The 24,546-nt window shown below is 46.3% G+C and overlaps 2 protein-coding genes across 6 annotated transcripts; one reads left to right on the top strand and one right to left on the bottom strand.

The window, feature by feature from the left end:
- Nucleotides 1-46: 46 nt before the first annotated feature.
- REST (RE1 silencing transcription factor) lies at nt 47-22,971 on the top strand. Of its 5 annotated transcripts, XR_006178803.1 has the most exons (6): nt 47-92; nt 838-1,742; nt 5,335-5,418; nt 9,836-12,080; nt 16,157-16,273; nt 17,301-22,969. XR_006178803.1 is itself a non-coding variant. In XM_042870695.1 (5 exons), exons 2-5 carry the CDS (start codon nt 848-850, stop codon nt 16,160-16,162), a joined length of 2,232 nt encoding a protein of 743 aa, XP_042726629.1. In that variant the 5' UTR covers nt 47-92; nt 838-847; the 3' UTR covers nt 16,163-22,971. The 5 variants fall into 5 exon arrangements, 3 of the variants coding, with proteins under 3 accessions (XP_042726629.1, XP_042726628.1, XP_042726627.1); XR_006178802.1 differs by having other exon boundaries at nt 16,157-22,969; XM_042870695.1 differs by having other exon boundaries at nt 9,836-11,082; nt 16,157-22,971.
- On the bottom strand, nt 18,754-24,496 carry NOA1 (nitric oxide associated 1). The gene is made up of 7 exons (XM_042870697.1): nt 23,569-24,496; nt 21,996-22,160; nt 21,412-21,605; nt 20,852-20,983; nt 20,331-20,447; nt 19,740-19,857; nt 18,754-19,645 (listed from the first exon to the last, which is right to left on the bottom strand). Exons 1-7 carry the CDS (start codon nt 24,494-24,496, stop codon nt 19,440-19,442), a joined length of 1,860 nt encoding a protein of 619 aa, XP_042726631.1. The 3' UTR covers nt 18,754-19,439.
- Nucleotides 24,497-24,546: the final 50 nt, after the last annotated feature.

The following is a 24,546-nucleotide window of genomic DNA, read 5'->3' as shown; positions in this document are numbered from 1 at the left end:
GTGCTGGAATGCGCGGCGCCTCCCGCCCGCAGCGCCGCCTCCCCGCTCCGCGTCCCGCAGCAGCCCCGCGGCCGGCCGGCCTCGAGCCGCCGGTGAGTGCGGCGGGACTCGGGCCTGGGCTCGGGGGAGGAGGCGGAGGAGGCGGGAGGGAGCCGGGCTGGGCGACGGGCGCTGTCCAGGGCTGATCGGCGGCCGCGCGGCGGGGGGGGGGGGCCGGGCCCGGCCGGGCCGCGGGGGGATCAGCACCACGGCTAAGGGGCCGCGTCGGCCGTCCGCGCCGCGCTTGCGGCGGGGCCGTTGCCCGCGCTCCGCCGCCGGAAGACGTTTCGGCCGTGCCACCGCGGGCCCGAACGGAGGGCCCCGGGCGGCGCTCGTCCTCCGTCCGCCCGGCGACGGGCGGGAGCGGCCGCCGTGACCTTGCCGGAGACGCTCAGCCGCCCCCGCGCCGTGGAGCGGGAAGCGGGGCCGTCTCCTCCGTCCCGGACTCCTCGGGGCGGCCGTGCCCGGACGGGCCCCGCGGCGGCGGCGGGGAGGGCCGCTTTGTGTGGGCAGGCAGAAAATGGCCGCATGCCTGGCTGCGAGGGAGGGAGGGGAGGAGGGAGGGCTGCGGGGGCACGGCCCGGCTCCCCCGGCCGCCTCCCGGGGCGGATGCGGGCCGGGTCGGGCCGCGCGGGGCCGGCGGCGTTTCGGTGGAGGCCGCGGCTCCCCCGGCCGCCATGGCGGGGCTCGGCCCGGAGCCGCGCTCGGGCCGCGCTTCCTCCGCGGGCGGTGTTGCCAAGAGGAGGCCTTCCCGGTGCGAGACTGCTTACAGGTGTGCTTTTTTTCCCCTCTCGGCAGAACCGCTGCTATGGCGACTCAAGTGCTGGGACAGTCCGGTGGGAACGGGCTCTTTCCCGGCGGCGCTAACATCGGCATGGCGTTGTCCAACGACATGTATGACTTGCACGACCTTTCCAAAGCCGAGCTGGCGGCCCCGCAGCTGATCATGTTGGCCAACGTGGCCCTGACGGGAGAGGTGAATGGCAACTGCTGCGATTATCTGGTGGGAGAGGAGAGGCAGATGGCCGAGCTGACCACGGTGGGTGACGGCAACTTCTCAGACAGCGACGCGGAGGGCGTGGAGGATAGCCGTGCTGCAGAGAGCGACCGTGGCGCCTCGGAAAATGTGGAATTGAGCTCTCTGGAAGCACCCGACGTGGAAACCCAAGGCCCGGACGCTTGTCCAGAGACTCCCAGCACGGACAAAGATGTCCCATTGGAAGCTCCAGGCACTCCAGAAAGCTCTGAGGACAAGTGTAAGAGCCTCAAGAACAAACCATTCCGTTGCAAGCCTTGCCATTACGAGGCCGAGTCTGAAGAGGAATTTGTGCACCACATCAGAGTTCACAGTGCTAAGAAGTTTTTCGTGGAAGAAAATGCAGAGAAACAAGTGCAGATCAAGGAGTCTGATTCCTACAGCACGGAAGAAGTGGACTTCTCCAAGGGTCCGATCCGCTGCGATCGCTGCGGCTACAACACTAACAGATATGATCACTACCTGGCTCACCTGAAGCACCACAACAAAGCGGGAGAAAACGAGAGAGTGTACAAGTGTACCATATGCACTTACACCACCGTCAGTGAGTATCACTGGAAGAAACACCTGAGAAACCATTTTCCCAGGAAAGTATACACCTGCTCGCAGTGCTCCTATTTTTCAGACAGGAAAAACAACTATATTCAGCATATTAGAACTCATACGGGTAAGTCTTTAGTTTCTTTTCATTTAAGTATGGCAACAGTAGAGGGAAACCGAATGAATGAAGCGAAAGACGATTCTTCTGTTTGCAGAGTTTGTTCCGCCCTGATAAGGCCCATTGCTGTTGTATGTAGTGCTGTCGGGTTGTATCATGAGTTTGCTTTGAGCTCCAGTCTGCAAGCTCTAGAGGACAGAGAAAATCTCTCATTTCAGGGGCCTGGGAGGAGATGAAGAACATCTTGTTTAGGGACTTGAAACTTTTTTTTTTTTTTTTAAGAGAGCACGACAAAAGTGGGCATGTGATGGTTGTCAGGGTATGCAATGTGGAATCCTGATGTAGCCACTTCACAGCAGGAGCCCATACTGCGTTTGTTGGTCTATAGGAAGCCCCTGGGAGAGATTCCGTCCCGATTTCCTGCCCTCTTCTCCCATCCACCAGTTTGCAGTCTTGAAGGGAAGTGTGGGGCTCCTTTCTGCTCTGATTTATACCAGATGGGCCCATGTGCCAACAGAACATTGGGTTGCAGTGCATCTCTGTGAGCTGCAGCTAGTTGGGAAATACCATGCTGAGATTCCTTCTTGGAAGGAAAGACTTCTCTTTGGAGGTTGCTTCCCACTGCTGAAGTCCACTCTGCTGACACAGGTTGGAAGTGCCATGTTCTGGTGTCTGCTCTGATGGGATCTGGAGGGTATGCTCTGGTTTTCAGTGTGTTAATACTCCTTAACAGTAGCCATGTGGTGTTGTTCAGAGGATAGCATTGTTTAAAATCGCTCTTGACTCAACTTATTTGCAGTTTCTTGTAAGAGATGTTGGGCAAACGGTTGTTCTCTGGTTGTTCTCCAGTTTTCGTTGTATGTACTGTGGGAGGTGGTGAGAAAGAAAGCAGGCAGAAATTACCAAAGAGCAGGAGAAAGCTAAACCCTCCCCAGGAATTCATGGCCAAGCATGAGTCCACGCTGTGGTGCCTTACATCTGTCTTGGCTTCCTATTCTCCTGTTAGTCTGATGTTGAGTGCCCAACTCTGACCTCAGAGAGATTTGCAGAAACTCACTGGAGCAAGTTTGGGAAAACACTGTTCAAACTCTCCACAAGCTGTGAGAGAGGCAACCTGAGACAATCATTCACTGTAGGACTCGCTTCCCAGCATCACAGCCTTGACAGAGGGCAGAGCTCTTTGCATTGGCAGTTGCTAAGCTCTGAGCTGATGAGGACACTCAAGACTGGTGTAGTATTTAATGATATTTAAAAACAAAAACAACAACAACAAAAAAAGCAAGTTAAACTGTTATCCAGTTCCTCTTTTCTCCTTTAAATTAGGTTTTTGGTTCTTTGGTTTGTCATGTCTTCTCATTGTTCCAACTAAGCTGAGATGAATGATGATTTCAGCACTTTTTGGTTCGCTCTGGTGCTTGCTTTCTCTGCTGGGTCGTCTTAGCCTGGCAAATAGGGATCTTCAAGCTGATTCTTGCTTGATTAAAAAGCTCTCAAATATGTGGATTCATTTGGGAACGTGTCTTGTTTCCAGTAACGTAGATTTTGTCCCCAAGTGTTTAAAGCCAAAGAGAAAGCTAAAGAAGAAAGAATGAGCTACTGGCAAGTATGCTGATCCACCAGGCTCAGCACTTCTGCTGGCACTACTGTGTAATTGATTGCTTTGCAGACTGTTAACATAACAGCACTGACTGTAATGAAAACTGTCTGAATAAATACGAGTGTCTTTGGGTAACAGTTTTAAAGGAGAAAACGTAATAAAAATATCCATTGGAAAGGAGCCAGACGGTGAATTGAGGTTGTGGAGATAAGGAAGCTGGAGTTGTTCTTAGCTTGATGTTCCTGATTGTTGCACCTGACTTACTCTGTGTGGGAAGAAGCCTCTTTGCAGATAAATGTCTTCTATTGCATTTGGGTCGGTTGTCTGAAACACCGGCTATGCTCTGGTGCTGCAGGAAAGTGTTTTTTCTCCCCTCTGTCTTGGACTCGTTGATGCTACTCACTAAAATGGCAATAAAATGCTCCTTTCTTGTTTCCCAAGTTTGTTTTCTGGGGGTCAATGAGCTGAATTGACTTACTGAGGACTCCCACAAATACCAAAGCTTTTTCTGTGAGTGTCTTCTGGAGAGGCTTTTTTGGTAGCTTGTTTGCAACGAGCTTGCAAAATGACAGTCAATCCTTTGGCAAATAGCACTATAAAACAGCCCTTACACAACGTGTTTAATTTTCAAGCGGTGATAGCATGCATCTTATGTTATGTTCATCACCTTCGTCTAGTATGTTTTGCTCATGTGCTTTATAGAAAATACAACGTCTTTGCCACGTTGTTGAAGTTACAGATAAGTTGAAAGATGTGAAATGTGAGGTACTGGGAATAGCACTCGACTGTGTATTCCAGGACCTTTGGCCACAATTTGTAGTCACTGAAAAAAACAGCCGTTCCTTTATGACAAAGCCCTACCCCTCCCTGGGACATGACTTAATCTTAACTGGAAAGGGGGGGGCAAGCTCTGGTTGTTAGGGTGATTTGACATTTAAGCACTGATTTAATCAAGAGTGCTAATCTGAACGATGTGATGGCAGGAAGAAATGCAGGAGATTTGCATGCATTACAAAGGTCTCTCCTCCAGGCGGCTGGAGGTCTCTGCCGCTGCAGGTAGAACTGTCCACAGTCTTTATATGGGATGTTTGCTGACACCTGAGTCTCGTTGAAGAGCACATTGGTTGTGTGCTTAGTCTAGTGTAGGAAAACGCAGTGATATGGTTCTGGTGTGTCTGGAATAAATAGCAAGTGAGGATTTGCTTTTCCCTTCCAAACTTCACTCCTATCCCTGCTCCAAACTAAAACGTGTTGTTCCAGCTTGCAGTGATGGGGCATTCTCTATCTCTCAGATGCATTAGAAGTTTGAGGCAAAAACCGACCAAAGACCAAACAAACCAAAACCTGGTGCTTTTATTTGCATCTTCCTACCAGATTCTAAAATTGACCGCCTTTACTTTGGGCTTGCCTCTGCTTGAAAAGAAATTACTGATACTTACACGGACTGTCTCTTGTGAAGACAAAATTTGAGGCAGGCTAATTTCCATTAGTTCTCCAGAAACAGTAACTGCAGGTGAAGGAACTGCAGGTTTGAAAGTCTTCAAAATGTTGCTGCTATTCTTAAGCTATTGCTGGTAGCACAGTTTCACTGAGCCAGGCGTTGCAGTTTTCCACATCACAGGCTTAAACATGGAGGTGAGGGGAAGCAAAAACCTGGCTTCTTGGGTCATCAGAGTGCTGGCAGAAAGAATGTAGAAAAATGAGCTCTAGTAGCTTAGGATTTCTGTAAGGGTAGCAGTTCCAATCTCTTTTTGCCAGAGAGCCGTTTGACTTCAGGTGGATGTGGGGTTGTGCCTTTCATATTCTGTCCCTTCACTACCCTGAGTGTGATACATACTGGTTCACCTGAGACATATGCTTCTCACCATGGCCGTTTTGAGAGAGACTGTGTTTTCAGATACAGCTTGGGGTTCTGTGACGGCCTGGCGGGTAAGGCTCAGGAACCAAAGATGGGAGTCATGTGTGTTTCAGTAATTAATTTGGTGTTTTATTTTGTTTTTGCAGGAGAGCGACCCTATCAGTGTGCTATGTGTCCCTATTCCAGCTCTCAGAAGACACATTTAACCAGGCACATGCGCACCCACTCAGGTTGGTAAGCAGCAGCAGCATGACTCAGAAAAGGGGGTGGTTCTGTGTGACATGAAGTTGTCATCTCATCCAGCGTGACCTGAGCTTTAGCTGCCTTTCTCTTTTTTAACAGCTAAGGTTGTTCCTACCTGCTAAAGATATATGCCATTAATAAAAGTGGTGACAGGGGAATATGTCTTTTTCTTCGCTATCCAGGGTGTATCCTGAGATTTGTAGGACTGCTGTAGTAGTTTTGCAGTAAATCCAACACTGTGATAATGTATGAGCAGGTTCTTGTTTTCTGTCTGCTGTCATAGATCAGTTCAAATCAAGTAAGCTGAAAAAGGTATGAACCTCCGAGAATCTCCCCTTGTGATGTCTGTGGTTTCATTTCATCCTGCAGGATGATAAATGACCATCAGAGGAAATCCTCATATTTTGCTTAGTGTTACAGAAGGATACAAAGTAGTGCCTGATTCTGGCAAGGACATGCTGAGAAGGAATAAGCAAACTTAGAGTGATTTGGTCTTGTGGTACTAAAAGCCAAATTAGCAATTTTCACTAGCCTCTATACTTCATAATTGATCATAAAGCGGTGATGTCAAGAACTCCCTTCTTTCCATTGCTCTGTGCATGTTATCTCCTGTTAGTCTTATTTTTAAATTAAATAATGGCATTCTTAGGAGCTTTTACTCCCATAATCATGCTAGACACAAGCACAGCTGTGCTTTGTGACCCCTTAAGCTCCCTAAGGAGAGCTTACATGCATCTCAGCTCACGCTCTTGGTTTGCTAATATATGAATTGATCAGACCTAGGTAAAGTTCTAATCCTATGAAACAGTAACAGAAAGCATCCTGAACAGTCATTTCAATTTCAATAGCTGAGACAAGAAGGCAGTTTTAATTGTTTTGTGATGATGGTTTGGACCCATTAAAAATAGGCAGCTTTAAAAGAACCTGCCAGTATTTTAGTTTGAGACTTTTTCAATTGAAGCATTCTGCTTTCAGAAACAAAAAACATTTTTGACTGCACATCTGTGCTAAATATGAATCTGTAAATGGTTTGGTCAACACTGTGCCTGGAAACTGTTTTTTCATTATCTTTTTCTTCTCTTGTCTGTGCAAAGACCAAATCTGTGCAAATTGGAAGGAGGTGAACTGTAGGATTTGCCCGTGGTCATTGACTTCAAGGTCTGGGAAGGAGGGCGTGAACTATGCTGACAGAAGTGCGATTGCACATGGAACTCTTGCTGTCATATAATCATAGAATGGCTTAGGTTGTTAGGGACATTAAGCATCATGTAGTTCCAACCCCCTGCCATGTACAGGGCTGCCCTCCACTAGATTAGGCTGCCCAGGGCCCCATGCAACTTGACGTCGAATGCCTCCAGGAATGGGGTGTCCACAGCTTCCCTGGGCAGCATGTGCCAGGGCCTTGCTGCTCTCAGAGTAAAGAATTTTTTCCTAACATCAGACCTAAATTTCCCCTCTTTTAGTTGAAATGTCACTGTCAGACTGTGTAAAAAGTCAGTTCTCTTGCTTATGAGCTCCCTTTGAGTACTGGAAGGCTGCAATTAAGTTTCTGCAGCATTCTTCTCTCCAGATTGAACAAGCTCAGCTCCCTCAGCCTTTCTTAGGAGAGGTGCTCCAGCCCTCTGAGCATCTCTGTGGCCCTCCTCTGAGCCTGCTCCAATAGCCCCACAAATTTCTTGTGCTGGGGGCCCCAGGCCTGGATGCAGGAGTGCAGGTGAGGCCTCATGAGAACAGAGGAGGACAATCCGCTCCCTCATCCTGCTGGCCACCCCTCTTGATGCAGCTCAGGATACAGTTGGTTTTCTGGGCTGCAAGTGCTAGCTTATGTTCATTCATCAGTACCCCCAAATATTTTTGGGCAGGACTCTTCTCAGATAAATTCTTCTCCCAGTCTGTACGCGTATGTGGGATTTCCCTGACCCAAGTACTTGGCCTCATTAGTTCTTGTAGGCCCACTTTTCAAGTCTGTACTTGTCTCTCTGGATGGACCTATCCCTAGGGGACACTAGTCATGTCCAACCTCCATCTGGACATAGAGCCATTTACCACAACCCTCTGACTGTGACCATCCAACCAATTATTATCCACCTAATAGTCCAGTCTTTAAATCCATATCTCTCAAATTTAGAGATAGCAATGCGGCGCAGGACCATGTCAAAGGACTTGCGCAAGTCCAGGTAGACTATATCAATTGGCCTTCTTTTGTCCACAGACTCTTTCAGACCATCCCAAAAATTCGGCAGATTGGTTACGCACAATCTGCCCCTGTGTTGGCTGTCTTGGATCACCTGCTTATGTCTCACGTGCCTTAATGTCTCTTTCAGGAGGATCTGAATGATCTTCCCATGCACAAAGATGGCTCACTGGCTTGTAGTTACTCTAGTCTTCCTTTCTCCCTTAGAAATGGGAGTGTTGTTTTTCTTTTTTCCAATCACTGGGGACTTTGCCTGACAGCTGTGTCTGTTTATATATGACGGAAAGTGGTTTGGCAACCATATCAGCCAGTTCCTTGAGAACCCTGGGATGTACGTCATCTGGCCCCATGGACTTGTACAGATTCAGCCTCATGAAGTGGTCTCAGACTTGGTCTGCTTTTACATTTGCAGAGATTTTGCTTCCTCTTACCTCCATGTAGAGGTTCAGGGGAGTGAGAGGTGTAGGAAGCCTGACTGCCAGTGAAGACTGAGGCAAAAATCTTGTTGAGTACCTCAGTCTTCTCTATGTCTGCTGAAGCCAGTTCTCCCTTGTCATTTATCAGAGGGAGTACACTCTCCTTTGCCTGTCTCTTCTGCCCAATGTATCAAAAGAAACCATTCTTGTTACTTTTCACATCCTTCAACAAGTTCTGTTCCATCTGTGCCTTGGCTTTCCTGCTTTTGTGATCCCACTTCTATTTGCCTAAATGGTATTTCGGTATTCTTCCTAGGGCATCCATCCCAGCTTCCACTGCCCTTTTCCTTCTCATCCCTCAGCCTGACCAGTAGGTTCTTGCTCAGCTGTGCTGGTTTCCTGCCTCCTCTGCTTGATCTCTTAAGCTGGTGGATGGAGAGCTCTGATCCTCTGAGAAGGATGTTCTTAAAATGCTGCCAGCTCTGTTCAATTTGTCTGTCCCTAAGGACAGTTTCCTAGGAGATCAGGGGATCTAATCTAACAATTCCTTAAACAGCCTGAAGTTTGCTCTCCTGAAGTTCAGGGTCCTGACTCCTCTCTTTGGCAAGCCCATATTCCTCAAGATAGTGAACGTGACCAGACCAGACCTACAGCTCAGGCTGCCTCCGATCTTAACCTCTTTAGTGATCTGCTATGCACTGGTGTTTTATTAACAGCTGAAGTTAAAATAATCCTTCATTAAATAATAAAGAGATGCTGCAGGCAGAAATGAAATTTTCTAGACTCCTAAGCAAGCATCACCCACCCTCTTGCCAGAGAGGCAGCACAACTATGGAGAAAAGGATCTGGAATGACTTTTCAATATGCCTAGGAAGTGGCATGCATTAGTTTTGGAGGTAAATTTTTAAATGCTAGTTTAGATCTAAGTAGCACCCCTCAGCTGAATTTGTATAGGCAAAAAAGTTCTCAAAGTATTTTTCAACCTGGGTTATTGTGCCGAAAATGTTTTTCCTCTTTGCTTTGGAGTGTAAATGGATTCTGTTGCACCAGTGTGCACTAAACCTCACATTTCAGAAACACTTGTGCATGCAGGAGTCATTTAAAAAATGCAGCTTTCAGTAGTAACAACATGATGGCTTTAGACTGCCTACATATTTCTTGCCAACGGTGGCCTGCAGCCAACCCATAAATGTGACCTAAATGAGACAGTGATGAACTCCACTGAACTGAACTGAACAGAGGCAGAAATCATTGAAGTGGCATATCTTTCACATGCTTAGTCTTTTGCTAGCTCATTTTCCCTTACTTCCTTTTCAATGCAAACGTGAAGTATGCTAAATTTGTGTAAAGTTGGACTTATTTGAAACGTTTGTGTGAAACTTCTATTCATCAAATGTTACATTTCCGTTTTTCTACAATGCATTCAATGGACCAGTTGGGTATGGATTCCATTTGCTAATAGTACTGTAGAGAGATCTCTGCGGGTATGTATGCATAGCCAGAACTTGTGACTTTGTTACTGCTTGTTTGGTTGTGGATCCCCTTCCTCCCAGTCCTTGCCCCTTCTCTCTCTTTTTTTTTTTTGCATATTGTTTTTGGTGTCTTGTGAATGTGTTTGTGATTTGTGGATTTCTTATGTTGATTGTATTTAATTTAAAAGGCGCATGGATATATAAATATATATAATTTTCTTTTTGATTTCATATTTCTGTGCTTGTCTTAGTGCAAAGTGATTTCCTTCCCAACCCTGTGCTTAATAATCACCACAATTCCCTTCCACCCTTCCTTCTTTAGGTGAGAAGCCATTCAAATGTGATCAGTGCAGTTACGTGGCCTCAAACCAGCATGAAGTAACTCGTCATGCAAGGCAAGTTCACAATGGGCCGAAGCCTCTGACTTGCCCGCACTGTGACTACAAAACAGCGGATCGCAGCAATTTCAAAAAGCACGTTGAGCTTCACGTCAATCCGCGCCAGTTTCTTTGTCCTGTTTGTGACTACGCGGCATCTAAGAAGTGTAACCTGCAGTATCACATCAAATCCAGGCATCCCGATTGTTCAGACATCACCATGGATGTTTCAAAGGTGAAGCTACGGACTAAAAAGAGCGAAGCTGACTTTTCTGAGAGCATCGGTGACAAAGTGGAGAAGGAGCAAACAAAAGGGGATTCGCCCACAAAGAAAACTGAGAAAACTGTGAAAGTGGAGAAGAAAGAGAACTTAGCAAAGGAAAAGAAGCCAATGAACAATGCTCCCGCACGCCAAGTGACGACCAGAAGTCGGAAATCGACTTCAGAAAACAAGGAGGTAGATATTAAAACTGAGAAAAATACTGAGAAACCGTGTAAAACAAAGAAGGTGAAAAGAAAGGCAGAGGCAGAAATAACTTTCTCAAAGCAAGAGCCTGCGAATGATACTATCGTAATGACAAAAAAGAAAAAGAAAGTGGAAACTAAGCCCAGAGACTGCCAGGAAGCTCAGAAAAGTGATGATGTACCAGAGGCGGAACCTAAAAAGCAACATTCTTGCCTTAAGAAAAGCAGAAAAAAGAAAGCTCTGAAAAGTAAGCACAGTAAGAAAAGCAATAGACTTGATGAGGAGAAGATGGAAGAAGAGGAGGTGGCGGACAAGTCTCAACTTCCAGAAGAAGACAGATGTGTGAAACTCGACAGTCCGAGCAGCGACCAGGAGAAGGAGGAAGATCCTGCTGATCCAGCACCATTAGACAGTAATGTTGGTCATACTTGCAAGGGAGAGAACATCATTGCCAAAGAAAGCTGCGTACAAGAACCGAGACAGCTGTGTCTGTCAGCTCAGGTTGCGGACACAGAGGCTGAGGAGAAGGATCAGGAAATGCCTGCTGCAGCAGTGGAGAGCAAAGACACTATCTGTGAAAAAGAGGAGAGAAAGATGGACACGGGGGAAGACTCTGAAGAATCTTCTCATGCAGTGTCTTCTGAACAAAGTCTGGACGGACCCGCGGATGTATTACCAGATCTGGAGCCCAGGAAGGAGCCAGAGGAAACCTGCTTGGCAGAAACTGTGAGTAACCCAGACCCGATAGACCTGACTAAGACACGCATCCTAGAGACAGAGCCACCAGCAGATGCTGTGGGAGCGCCTGTGCCCCCAGAAGGGCATGTGCAGAGCCCTGAAGTAGCTCTGGCCTTATCACCTCTGGATAACGCGGCAGTGAACGAATCTCAGGAAATGGATGAGGATGAGGGCATCCACAGCCATGAGGGCAGCGACATAAGCGACAACATATCAGAAGGCAGCGATGATTCGGGGTTAAACGGTGCTCGCTCTGTACAAGAGGAGACCAGTCCGAAGACCTCACAAGGAGCTGCCAGTAGCACAGCAGTCAGGGAGAACTATGTATGCATTTTTTGTGACCGCTCATTTAAAAAGGAAGGTGAATACAGCAAGCACCTCAATCGCCACTTGGTCAATGTGTATTATCTGGAGAAGGCGACAAAAGGGCAGGAGTAGAAACAGCTGCGGTCTGGGAGCACGTGTATCTTTTGTAAGATCTTATACAGCTTATGTACAGATATTGTAGATTCTTTTTTTTTAAGCATGGTTTTCTTTAGTGTCTGCATTGGGATTTTTTTTTTTTTTTTTTTTTTTAAGCTGAAAATATTTTGGACAAGTTTTCGTGTAATGACCTCTTTAAATATTGGATCTCTTCATTAAAGAAGTAGGTAGGGTGTATGAGGCTGTGTCCTGTAAGTTCTGTCTGTTTATAGTTTGTTAGCTGATGCATTTGTTTTATAAGTTGAGCTTTAGGAACAAGGCTTGTAGCTACCATACACAAGTTGGATGTTTATAGAGCCACTGGCAGTTGCTTTTTCTTTTAGCAGCCAACTCCTCTTTCCCCTCTCCTCTGCTTTTGTTTTAGTTCTTCTTAACGTACCTTGATGTTCAAAGTGGTAAAAACTACTCAATGCTTTTTCTACCAGGAAGATAGCTTCTGTCACATAAAAGAGCACTTTGTAAGACAAATCGAAGTTGGCTAGCGATGAACGTAACTGTTTAAGGTAATTATAATTGTGAACATACATTTCAGATCCCCTTAGTATGAACAGTGAGCCAAAATTTGGGGTTAGTTCTTCCAACTTTTGTTTGGAGAACCTCTGTCTTGATTAATATCTTATTAACTGTTATGTGTCATTGACTCTGTTGTGGGGGGAGCAAGTTTGTTATTTTTAAGTTTTTGCTTTTTTTGCTGTTGTTGCTTTAAAGGCTTAAAATGTTGCACATTGTTTTTGTTTATACCTATGCAGATAAATCCTTTAGGAATAGCGCTTGTGCAGTACATGTACACTTTATATATGCATGTTGGGTTTCATTTGTGTAAGCTTTTGTTACTTTGAACCATTCGGATTCGTTGCTTACCATGGGCCAGTTTTCTGTGATGCTCTTTACTGCAGATTTTTCTTCTTTTCAGAGGGTTTTGCTAGTTGTGCGTAGAGTTATGAGCTGTTTGGCTGTGTATTTTTGAGTAGCTTTAAAATTTTATATAGTTCTTAAGCAAAAGGATATGAACACAGTTCCAAAACACTATTTTATAGTTGTTTTTTTTTTTTTTTTTTTCCATAGAAATGCCACTTCTGATATTTTTAGTACATATACAGAGTAATAAATTGTAATTTATAGTTTGGGATCACCAGACAGGAAAGTAATCACTGTCAGTGAAAATGGTCTGAAAATTGTACAAGTCCAGGTGTTGCTTGATTTTTTTTTTTTCTCTATTTTAATTTCTATGATGGACAGCAGTCAAGCTTCATAAGCTTAAAAAACAACAAAAAAAATTACCATAGATGTTAGATTTTGATGAACTGTAATTACATCTCACACACTGAAAAACAAAGACAGACTAACTGGTAAGCAGCAAACCTGGCATTAAAGGCTGTAGGAATTCCTGTTCCTTATTCATTCAGGTTTCATTTAATAGAATCATCCTGTTTCCTCACAGAGAGATCATCGGTCACATAAGTGACCAGGTTATGATCTCAGGTCTATATGCAAGAAATATCGTACTGGGAGTTTTTAATTCTAAACAGATTTTCTTCTGGCACACACAAACGTGAGAGAGATTGCGTGCCTGCCAGTGGCAAAATGTGAACACAATCCACGTGAACAGGGAAAAAGCAAAAGTCCCATCTGTGCTGCAAAAGACAGTCTTCAGGTCTCTTGTCAGGTGCAGCAATTGGGGGTGGCTTCTCATCAACTCTGCAGAAGTAACTTTGGAGGCAGGTGTTGTTTGCGGAGTGGAGCTGGGGAGCTAGTTCAGTATTTGTCAGTGTGTTTTAGGTACTCACGGTGTGCGTTCTGTGAATGTAAATTTCTAGAGCAAACCTTGTTTTTTTTCCTCCCTGTCCACATGTCATGTTCTCCCCTTCCCTCAGCCCCCAAGCTAACCTTGAATGAATAGAGAACAAAACTACGTTGCTTCTCCTTTTGGGAGAGATTGGTAAATAGGAGGCCAAAGATTTGAGAGGGAGGGCATCCCTCATGGCAGAAATAAATTGTATAGTGAGTTTTTGTTTGCTTAGATAGCATTCAATCCTTACCTTGGCTGTGACAATCATTGGCAACTGAAGATCAAGTTGCAACTATATTTATGCTAAATGTTAAGAAAAGAAACTTAGTTGAGTTGAGTTGTTTTCCTAAACAACTTGTTGTAATAGTCTTAGATGTATTTCTTTTTTTCTTTTTTTTTTTTTAATGGTGTTTCTTTTATATGTAAATGTTGCCAACGTTTGTGAGTAACATGAGCAGATGCTGGAAATTCCAGTACTGTGCAGAGATATTGTAGCTCCCCTTATATCCTTGCCAAGAGCCCTTGCCATCTTATGAGAGACTTCAAGGACTTCAGCTATGTTCAGATAAACTTGTGGACTGGCCTGATAATTATTCTGTTTTTAAATGGAAAATGTGGTGTACACTGACTTAAAATGTCTCTTGATGAGATAAAAACAAGGGTGTGGTTTTCTGAGGTACTGCACTGCAGATTTCTGGGAAGTGGTCAAGGTTTTAATGCTTGATCTAACAAGAACTCTTTGAAAACAGCAGTGTTCCTGTTAAGCAGTGTTTCCTATCTCAAGATTAGGAGCTGAAAATAAGACTAGAGAAATATTAAGAAGACAGGTCTCTTTGAGACCCTTACCAGCAACGTCCTGAAATATAGTTGGTGTGTTACAGTGTTGGAATTCTCTGCTGGCTTATGTCCAAGATTTGGGAGTATGTTATGTTAAAGCAGCGAAGATGTACTGCATCGTATGTACCTAAGATGTTAGAAATTGCTAATATTGAATATTTGTACTGGAGAATGCTGATTAGGTAAGCCACCGGCAATGATGGTTTTACTACGATGTAGCTCCCTCTAAACAATGACTTCTTCTCAATATTCTTAAATTATTTTGTGTCGGTTTTGCCAACAGTAGCCTAAGAATGGTAGGAGTGTTCAACCTCAGATTGTGGGTTGAGGAGTTTTTAGCACAGCGACAGCTCTACACTGCCAGTCCTTGGTTGAGCAACATGGCGTTTGAGGTTTTCATCTCTATGGATCTATCCACTCTGTAACTGCCTTGAGAAAAGATCCAGAAGTGGATAGCTAGGCAGTTGTAATCCATTGTATTGTAATCACGGCTGGACTAGATGGTTTTAGTTGTCTTTTCCAGTTGTGATGATTCTGTGATTCTGTAGTCATTGTTTCTGGGTTTCGATGATCTAGGCTGGACCTTCATTCATTGACAAAAGAAGAACGTTTAACATCTTCCAGGCCAGTTAAGATGTGGTAGCGTCACTGATTTCAACAGATTTAATATAGCTGAGAAGTATTAACCAAATTCAAGAGGTTTCTTGAATGGCAGTTGTGTAGATACGTGGCATGCATATTAACAGAATCCAGATAGCTAATGGAATTGTTTCATGTGTACATATGTTTCCTCCCTCTAAAACTATCCTAGTTAACTTTTGTAAGCTGGCATGGAGTTGTGTTTATGACATTTGGTTGCACCATGTTTGATGCTTTTACAGTGCAATACTTGTATTCTCTGAATAAAACCAAAGGTAATTTTTTTTTTTTTTCATGTTCTCTACTGTAGTGCATGATGGCCTTTTCTACGTTTTTAATATAAAACAAGCCAGATCATACATCCTATTTTCACTTAAAGTATGTTTTAAGTCTTTTGTTCAAAAAGTAGTATAAAATTAAACTAAATTGCATTATATTAACCCTTTCAAGTGTATTTTCCTAAGCATAGTTCTGATTAAATAAACTTTATTATGGAACTCGTCGCTTCTGTCTGCCTGTATGGGAACTGTTGATCACGGGCTGAACCTCTGATTGACCACCTGAGGTGAGCAATGAGGCAGTCCTAGGAGCACAGGTGAAGACTGTGCTACTGGAAGGAGAGGAGCCTTGTTCCACCTCTCCTAGACCCCATTTAAGAGCTGACTACCACTGGGGAAGGGTCTCTTGGAGATTGCTCCTCTTGGAGTCTTCTCAGTGAGCCCAGGATATGGGTATTTTCCATTTTTCTTTAGCATGATAACCTGTTTAGCCTAACTTTTCTGTGTATTTCTTGATTACAACATCCGTATATTCATTGGTTACACGCTGCTACTTATTAATGGCTACAAAAAATGTTTTTAATTAAAGGGGTATGTTCTGGCTTAAAGTCTTATAGATAAGTGTGAGTGAAGTTTATGGTAAAGCAGGAATTGTACCCAGTCCTAATTGTGGGCTGCCATGAGATGCCCTGAGGCCATGGCATAGAGGTGGTAGGTTTGAGTACTTCTCTGCTTCTTTGCTTTTGCTGCGTGAGTTAATTATTTCAGACTGGTTCAATGGAGGAGGCCCTGCCCTTTGTACCACCAGTTTGTATTTTCACTCTCCAGAAAGGGACAAAATTAAGTGAACTGTAATAGAAATTATGTGACTGGGTTGCCAATGGGAGAAACTATTTTCCCTTAAATCTGCATCCTCATCTTCAACTAGCTTCTTGTATTGTGGCAGAAAATGGGGTAAAACCTATCAGGTTGAAAATGTGCTACTTTATGCTGAGTTCTACTTTATGCCTAATTACTTTTGTTTGTTTCTCTACAGAACTGAGTAGAGAAGAAGAAGCGCATGGCTATGTAGTACCTTGCAGGCCAGCAGCAAGACAATGCTATGACTCTTTTGGATTCAAGGCAGGCAGCTGAACCATTCCCTTGCCCACAGGTTGGTGGAAGGGGCCGCATGAACCCTTTTTAGTGTCCTTTAGCACAGTTCAGGGCAGTACACTCCAATGGCTGCTGCCTGCAGCAGGGGCTGTGTTGGAGGTGAAGGGATAGATGAGTTGTGTATGTGATTGGGTTTCCATCACAAAGAGCTGAAGGAGAGCTGGGGCAAAAAGAGGAAAGGTGGTGAGCAATCTCAGGGTGACGATGGGCAGGGATGTGGGCAATGCCCTGGGTGGGTGACCAGGCAGCCAGGACCACCTCCAGAGGTGCAGGCACAGATACCTGCAGCCTTAAATGGGAAATCAGAAGGTGAACAGCCTAGAGGTACATAGATTTCAGGAGCACAAGTTTTCAGCATAGCATATGCTTGAGTGGGTAAGAAGCAGAAGCTTGAAACTTGTGGCCCAGTGCACCACTCTTGCATTACAGGCCATTTTGGGAGCACTAACAATGGGTAAAAGTAACCTGGGTAAAAAGTGACCTCTGCATGGAATTTGTTCTGCTTTTGCCACAGAAAGCAGCAGCCCTTTTCCTAGGGTAGGAGTCCTTGACATAAGCAGTGCTGAAAAGTGAATAGCTACTGGGCAGAGAAAAAGCCTCCTTTTTGGGGGGGACACGTGCCAAAGCAAATCAACTCAGGCTCCCAGCTGCAGCATCATGTCCCTGCTTGCAGGGCAGTGGGAATATGCAATACTCCTTTGCTTGGCCTGGTTTGGTATCCCCTAGTCCCCCATTCCAGCTGGGGGAAGACAGGGAGCTCCCTGCAGTACTCCAGCAAATGAGCTGTTCTGCTGAATATGCACTTTTCAGCTTTCCTCACTTTTCTAACAGAGCTATCCATAATTGCACCCAGCCTGGGCACACTGAGCCATGAAGGTTGGGCCTTCCCAGGAGGCTTAACTCTCCCAGTCCTGTCTTTACACCTCATTTTTACACACAGACTCAACAGAGGAGCCAAAAGCAAATGTGGTTTGAGATTAAATTAGCTCTTGTCCATAGATGTTAAAAAATGTCTTGCCTCTCAGGCTGTCCAGCGCAAGTGTGAAATAGACACCAACTTGGAGAAGCTCAGAACTCATAAAAGGTATTTCTGTGCTTTAATCTAAGCACTAATTGCTTCCATATTAAAACCTCCTACGTGCTGAGGTTTTGCATCTGGCTGGAGCACACATTTTTTTGTTATTGTTGTTCCTAGCTGTGGCTGTTGCTAGTTGTCTGCTCTTATGGCCTGAGGAGTCAGTAGATACAGAGTAGGCTTTGCAAAAGCACTTAAAACACCTGTGTAACTCCAGTTCTTGTGCTGGCCCTGCTGGCCCAGCTGCCCCACTTGCATATCTTGCTGAACACAAAAGGACACAGCATGGGAGGCACATTCTTCCCTGCACATCCTCATGTTTCAGGCAGGAAGCCCTTTCTCCTGAATACAATTTCAGCATTGGCTACTGATCTTTGTGAAAAAGGCTGTGTTTCCAAAAATCAGGGGACCTGCTATACAGGTCCCTGCGCACATTGTCTTGCCTGCAATTTTTCATGGCTGACTCCTGGGCTGGGGACTAATGCTGTCACAAAGGAAGGCATTCCAGTTACTCTTCCTGCATTTGGTATTGTTTGCATTTTATATTGTCTTTTCCACAGTTACAGCATTACAGGAATGCTGTAGGAGACGCCTGCTTTTATTTATCAAGCTAGTTTGAACAGGCCATGTCTAGACCCTTTTCCTGATTCCCAGTTTTACTGGTAGAGCCGTGACTATTTCTATGTCCACTTCTTCAGGACTGCTGAGTATATCCTTCACAAAAAATGAGATGCTAGCTGAAGCAGTGTTTTCTGCTGTCTTCTCTCAGAACACTTAATGGAAATGGTGTGGCCAGCAGAACTGGGGTGGTGATTTTCCCCTCTGTACTTAGCTCTGGCGAGACTGCACTTCTGTGTACTGTGCTCAGTTCTAGGACCCACACTATGAGAAGGGTCTTGAATTGCTTGAGTGTGGGTGGAGGAGAGAGGGGAAAAAAACAGTGAAGGAACCAGAAAACCAGAGTGGCTGGGGGAACTGGTGCTGTTTGGTCTAGAGAGAAGCCTGAGGAGAGACCTCAGCTCTCTGTAAGTACCTTAAGGCAGGCTGTAGCAAGGTGGGTGTTTTCTCTTCCCCAGACCTCTATTCTGATCAACCAAAGAGGAAAGCAGGATGAGACTGCTTGTGTTGTCTGTGTTCACCTGACTGTTGTGCTTGCAGTCTGTGTGACTAGCTGTGTACCTGTCTGCTGTGTGCACATGCCAGCTGGAAACTTGAGCTGCTCCTGTGGTTGGACCTGGCAGCTTGGAACTGCAGTAGTCTTACTCCTCTTTGGCTGCCAGATGTGGCATGGTATGTTTTCCTCTAATACAGGCCATGTTGCTAGTGCTGTTGTGTAGTTTGCAAGATGCAAGCCCACACGAGTGCTTTTCTGGTGATTTCAGAAGAAGACAAAGGAGTCTTGAGAAGTTTTTTTTTTTACTGTACATCCTCAGTTTCAGAAACTTTTACACAAGCTACAGAAACCAAACCAAAGCAGTGAGCTGCAAGTTTCTTTGTCAGGCACTTGAGCAGGCCTGCTTTTCTTTAATTTCTTTTTCCTGTGTCCAGATGTAGGGCAATGCTTCAGATACTGAGGGGACCTAATTTTTGGTCAATAATGTTGAATAACTGCAAGCTCCTGGGAATGTAATACCCACACCAGAGAACTCCCTGCTCCTCTCCCCACTTCTACCTTCTGCTTTGGAAACAACATGAAGGCTCCAAGAACCAGGTGATGGTTTCTGACCTGTGAGAGCATGTCTGCAGGAAAAGACCTACTCTCTGAGCAGCAAAGTCAGCCAAGGGCAGGCAGCTCAGCTTCCGTGCTGTATCTCAAGAGTAAACTGGGAAAGATGGTTGCTCACTGGCAGCGCCTGATCTCAGGGAAAAGAACATTTCACCTCACAGAGCAAGGTACCAGCCATTCAGCTTGCTTGAACTAGCTGCAGCTCAATAATTACATTAGACTTGTGGTGCCTTAAATCAGATTTATCTCGCCCAGACCTCCCTTGAAACTGTGCCTGTCTGCCTTTTAGATGAGTCTAAGCTCTCCTGAGTGTCAACAAGCATCAAGGTTCTGAATCCTGTCTTGCTCAGATGATGGTGAGTGCTATCTGTTCCCCACAGTTCTCAGGTTTTCTACAAGAGACGGAGGCTTTTTGGTTCTGTAGGCCGCAGTACCTGGGATCCGGGCCCCTCTGATGTTACTGATATATGGTAAAAGGGGAGGCTCCCGTACCACCACTGTGGTGCCCCTGGGCGTATAGGCTCGGAGCAACAGTTCCTCTCCTGCATAAGCTGTCACTGCCACCCAGCCTGCAGAGCAAAGTAAAAAAAACAAGAACACAGTCAGTAGGAAGAGTTGCTCATATCAGAACAAGGGTTCTCACACAAAGAAATGTTAAATTACCTGTAGAGGAAAGTTTGATATCTGCAACTGCCTCACTGGTACCAGTTCCTTTCAGTGTAATGTCCTGAGGGACAAGTGGGGGGAACTCTTTCATTCGCTCTTTCCCACCCATTGGAACCTAACGTCAAAACAATAAAAGATTTAGCAGTTAGAGATGCTTCAGTACTCCTACGTTACACTGAAGAGCAATGCACAGAGATATTAAACTTTTGTTATCCAAATAACAAAGAGCTGGTTTGTATATCCTTAGAGGAGCTACTTCCAATTTGCAAAGAGCAGAATTGGGATCACATCCAGAGCAACCCAGCCCAGTGAAGCCCACAGCTCAGGAGTGAGCAAAGATGGAGTGTGTGCTACATGAACCAGCTGTTGGCTCAAGCCAGCTGCCTTCTTGTGGGTTACGTCACTTATATGTACACTCAATGTGTGCAGGAAAGTTGCTGCCAGGACAAGGACAACTTACCCTGTCCCCAGTCTAGATGTACTATGCCAGTCTGTGGCAATAGTAAAGTCAAAATAATAAAAAGGTAGGGATGTATCACCAGGTGGGACAGTCTACCAAAAGCTCATGACAGCACCTGCTTCTCTTACCTTAAAGAACTCTTGGCCAGCGTGCTTCTCATACATGACATCTGCGCTGCTCAAGGTAGTAATGTGGACTGGCAACAGCTTAGAAGCCACAACAGAAAACCAGGCAGGTTTTTCTCCCTGAAATAAAACAAAGTGCACATCATTCATGCTAACAGAAAAGCAACCTCAAACTGCTCTCTCTTGCTCCATTTCCTTGCTGTATGTTGAAAACCTGTCTTTTCCCGACATCTTGCCTCTGTCAGTGCAGAGCAGCTTCTGCATGGAAAGCCCTTCAAGGTGAAAGTGTTTATCAGCATTTAAAAGCACTTACGGTTTTACAATATAAAATGCTGCACACTGGTAACAAGTATCACCACTCTCCATCCCAAGGCATTTTTACTTTACGCAGTGCTTTATTAACAGAATGATCATCTTGAAAGCAGTAAAAAAAAAAGGAGGTGGAAGTTACCTGGACTATCTTTTATTGTTTGGTCCTATACCAAGATGAAGCTGCTGCTACCAAAACTCCTTATTTTGCCTACCTGTAAGTAGTCTATGCGCCCTAAAGCTGCTAAAAACAAGACCATTCCTGGCTTGAGAATGAAGGTCCGTGGAATGATGGCTTGTGTTGGCAAAACCAGCTTTACTTCTTTCTCTGTTAGGAGATTCAAAACCTGAAAAATAAATTGTACAGTCAGATCACACTGTTTTCCATGATTATTCAACTTCAGAAGAAGGAAGACTGTGCTCAGTTTCCAGTTAGAGCTCTAAGGTACCTTCACACCAGACACTAGCTATTAGAGAGCAAAGTGGCACAAAGTGAGTTAGAGATGATCTTGCAGACATCTTCTAGGTAAGTTCTGACACCAGTTATCTTCCTAAGCTCCACCTTTTTCAGTAGGGTGGCACAGCTAAAGAAGTACAGATTTCTCTGGGTGATACTGGTATAAACTTGTTTTAACAGTCCTGTACTTCTCTGCATTATAAAGTGTGCTGACATACAGTTCCTTAACAGAGATCACAGTATGCACCATTCAGAAATAAAACAGCAAAAACACAGTGGACCCTGACCTCTTGAAGCACAGTGCCACAGAATACCTACACAGTTTTCCTTTACAATCCCTGGAGTATCAAAACACCAGCGAGCATCCTTCACTTCGTTGTATGTGAACTCTTCTCTTTCCTCATGCTTCTTAGAGATAGGGCATGGATCTTCATCTATGCTGTATGACAGCACGTCAGGGTCAAAATCAACCACAGAGCTCTCCCGGCGTTTAAATGTTCTTCCAACTCTTCCTGGATTAAAGTGAAAGGTTTCCTGTTCATTCATTTATTAACTTGCATTTCCTCCAGTTGGACACCTGTCCCTTCCCTTGATTATTAGGGATGCATGGCTGTGATAGAAAGGTGATAAAAACATTGCACGCATGTTCAAAAGCCAAGATGCTAACAGATCCTTCCTATAAGGGATCTATAGAACTCCTTAAGCCCCAAAACTTTAGCAAGGACCATATATAGACAGCATGTTCCTCTCACAATTAAATGAAAGCGAGTTCTTACAGAGTGGGTAGAAATTGCTTGCCAAAATGAGATGCATTCTTCAGAAAACTAGGGGGTTAACAGTCCTTGTGTAATGCAGCATTTCAACCAGGACATTCCATCACCTTTTACTCAGACAATACTCACCCACTAAGTAACCTTGCTTTTTAAGGCGATTGAGGTGCTTTTTTTCTTCATCGCTTAGCTGGTCTTCTGTTTTTAGTGCCTCTTCTTTCAGCCTCTCCTGCCTTCTGAATATCCTGTCACACGTTGGGTTAATAATTGGAAATTTCAACAAGTTCAGCGTTGTTCCTGGAAGAAAAAAAAAAAAAAAGATGACACATCCAGACCTCTGGGTACGGGTCATATTTAAACTCTGAGGAACAGAAATAAAAAAATAGGTGGAACTATGTAACAAAAAGTTGGAACTAAGTGTCAACATCTGCTCCACTTAAAGTCTCCCTCCCAGCCGGAGTGGCTGAAGTGTGCTACCACCCACTAGGTATCTGCTTTCTTGCTGAAAGGCTTCTCAAAGGAACAGCCTCATGCTAATTAAAATCATGCTAATGCTGGCACATGGGTCATCTGAGCTGATTCTGCACAACTGCCCAGTACATTTTTGGAAGGTCTGTCTAACACCTGAGCAGCAAAGTCTTGCGACCCTAGGGCACATTTCTATGAATATAAGGGACTGGAATAAAACCAGCAGCATTTGGGTGAAAAAGATGATTAAAAATCATATTTTACTGTATATATTGGAACATTGTATTACAATGAGCAAACAAGGGGATTTACTGACCAACATGATGCTGACAACTCTATTTGATCGGGACTGAACATCGAAATTGCTACTGTAAGAGCAGCGGGCTTCACAATCTATGGCACTTAAGACCAACCTAAGACACCTCAACAAAGTCCCTGGTTTTGCTGTGATTGCTCTACAAGGAGCTCATGAGTCCACCTCTTGTTATAGAATCAAAGAATAGTTATAGTTAAAAAAGACCTCTTCCATCCAATCCAACCTCAGCCCATCCTCACCATATCTACTAACCACTTCCTTCTCTATCACATCTCCACACTTTTTCAACACCTCCTGGGACTCCACCACCTCCCTGGGCAGCCTGTTCTAGTGCACTACTACCTCCTCAGAGAAATGATGTTTCCTAATATCCAACCTGCGCCTCTTCTGGTGCAAATTAAAGATGCTTCCTCTTGTGCTATCCCTGTTTCCTAGACGAGGCTGACTCCCACCTTGCCTCAACCTCCTTTCAGGCAGTTGCATAGAGCCAAATGGCTTCCCCTGAGCCTCCTCTTCTGCAGACTGCACAACTCCAGCTCCCTCAGCTGCTCCCCATAAGACTTGTGCTCCAGAACTGTCACAGCTTCGTTGCCCTTCTCTGGATACAAGATTTACAGGGAGATGCCAACCCGTGTAGTTTGCTGTCTATATCCCTCAGTGCTCTGAGGCCTTGGTGCCGCAAGGCCTCCAAGGACAACACAGGGAAGGGGAGGATTCTAAACATGGTACATCGTTGTTTGGGTTAGCAGCACCCTGGTTGGCAAGGCTTACGGCCTGGTAGCAACAGCAGTGCAGCCGGCAGCCACTGTGCACTGGAGCTCAGTGGTGATGCCTCGGGCCCTTTCGGTGACTGGCCTGGTGGCACAGCAGAGCTGATGGCCCGAGTGTGACATAGGTAGGGACGGCAGTGGTGCCCCTCACCTGGCCAGGCTGAGACAGTGGCCCTGCCAACCACGTCGGGGGCACGCGACTTGCAGTAGTCAGAGAGCAGCAGGGTGTTGAAGAGCGTCGACTTGCCCGAGTTGGTGGCCCCCAGCAGGTAGACGTCGCCGGCGCACTTCCAGGAGCGCTGCAGCCGGCTGACCAGCCCCTCCATCCCGAAGCCCGTCTTGGCGCTCACCAGTCGGACATCCACCAGCTGCGCTCGGGAGATGCCGGCCTGCAGGCAGGCAGCCGTCACTCTCTGCCGCAGCCGCCGCAGGTGCCCGGGGGAATCAGCCGGCAGCAGGTCCACCTTGTTGCCCACCACCAGCAGCCCCGCGGCGGGCACCTCGGGGCTGAGCAGCGCGGGCAGCTGCGGTAACACGGGGTCGGGCAGCTCCAGCACGTCCAGCAGGTAGAGGAGCAGCGGGCCGCGGCCGTGCCGAGGGGGGCTGCGGAGCGCGGCGCTCAGCACGGCGCGGTGCCGCTCGGGCGGCAGCTCCAGACGCACTGCCTCGCCGCCGTGCGCCAGCACCCAGCACCGCTGGCACACGGCGTTCCGCAGCCCGGCCGCGCCGCCCGGCCCCGCGCAGAGGCCGCGGTACTTGTCGGCCGGAACGAAGCCCGGCGCTGCGGCGTCGCGGCATTGCAGCTCGGCCCCGCAGCCCGAGCAGCCCACGCCGCTCGGCGGTACCGACGGGTCGGCCGCCCTCCGCACCCGTCGTCCCCCCGGTGCGCCGTCCGCGCCCGCCGCCCGGCTCCGCGCGGCCGCTCTGCTCCTCGCCGCAGCGGCGGGCGGCGGCGGTTCCGGCTCGTACTCGAGGAAGACGAAGCGCTCCTCCTCGCCCCACGCCGCCGCTCCGCGCCGCGCCGCCCAGGGCCGGGCTGGGTACAGGCGGCCTAGCAGCACACGGCCCAAGCGGAGCATGGCCGGCAGCGCGACGCAGCCCGCAGGAAGGGGAGTGGCGAGGCTCGGCC

This window comes from Lagopus leucura, unplaced genomic scaffold, assembly GCF_019238085.1.
Source record: "Lagopus leucura isolate 7727_CA_CO unplaced genomic scaffold, USGS_WTPT01 Super-Scaffold_100004, whole genome shotgun sequence".
NCBI lineage: Eukaryota > Metazoa > Chordata > Aves > Galliformes > Phasianidae > Lagopus > Lagopus leucura.
Note: the sequence above shows the minus strand (reverse complement) of the source record. Positions and strands in the feature narration are given on the sequence as shown.